At 32.8% G+C, this 549-nt stretch overlaps 1 protein-coding gene across 1 annotated transcript in view; it reads left to right on the forward strand.

Moving 5' to 3' along the window:
• The window catches only part of LOC119586544 (ankyrin repeat and SOCS box protein 15-like), a gene marked incomplete in the record, with an annotated part of 41,262 nt that overhangs the window by 19,834 nt on the left and 20,879 nt on the right, over positions 1-549 (forward strand). The window contains 1 exon segment of the mRNA XM_037935301.1: positions 319-428. Within this exon segment, the coding sequence (XP_037791229.1) occupies positions 319-428 (110 nt within the window).

Here is a 549-nt window from a genome sequence, read left to right on the forward strand (position 1 = left end):
AAGGAGGGTTAATTTTTTTTAATTGAATGAAGCAAGTTAGGGCCACATTTGTATGGGTGGTGAACTTCTATGGCCTGCAGTACATATAACTGTATGTAATTATATATAACTATGTAATGGAAAGGATTCATGCTGAATAATTTGTAAAACAAGAGAATGAAGGAAAATACAGGTAAACACAAGAAAAATGCTGAGGATCTTTTCTCTATATTACCTGTTTTTACTAGAGGAAACAGTATAGCTTTCCTTTTTTTCCCTTTTCCAGTGTTTATGAATGAAATTAAATCAAATCTGATTTCTTCAATTCTGTTATTTCAGCTATAACCAGTAAAAATATTGATATCGTGAAGGAACTTCTAGATGCTGGCGCTAATGTTAATCGTGAAGATCATCACTCAGGGCTGCCTCTTCATGTTGCCACTGATCAGGTATGAAGGCTTGCAGAAATAATGAAGAGTTATTTGCATGTGCTAGTAAAACAAAATACATGATTATAGATCAACTACCACATTTTTTCAAGGTTGATTGTACTTGTTTGATTTTAACTTG

Source organism: Penaeus monodon, chromosome 21 (genome assembly GCF_015228065.2).
Source record: "Penaeus monodon isolate SGIC_2016 chromosome 21, NSTDA_Pmon_1, whole genome shotgun sequence".
Lineage (NCBI taxonomy): Eukaryota > Metazoa > Arthropoda > Malacostraca > Decapoda > Penaeidae > Penaeus > Penaeus monodon.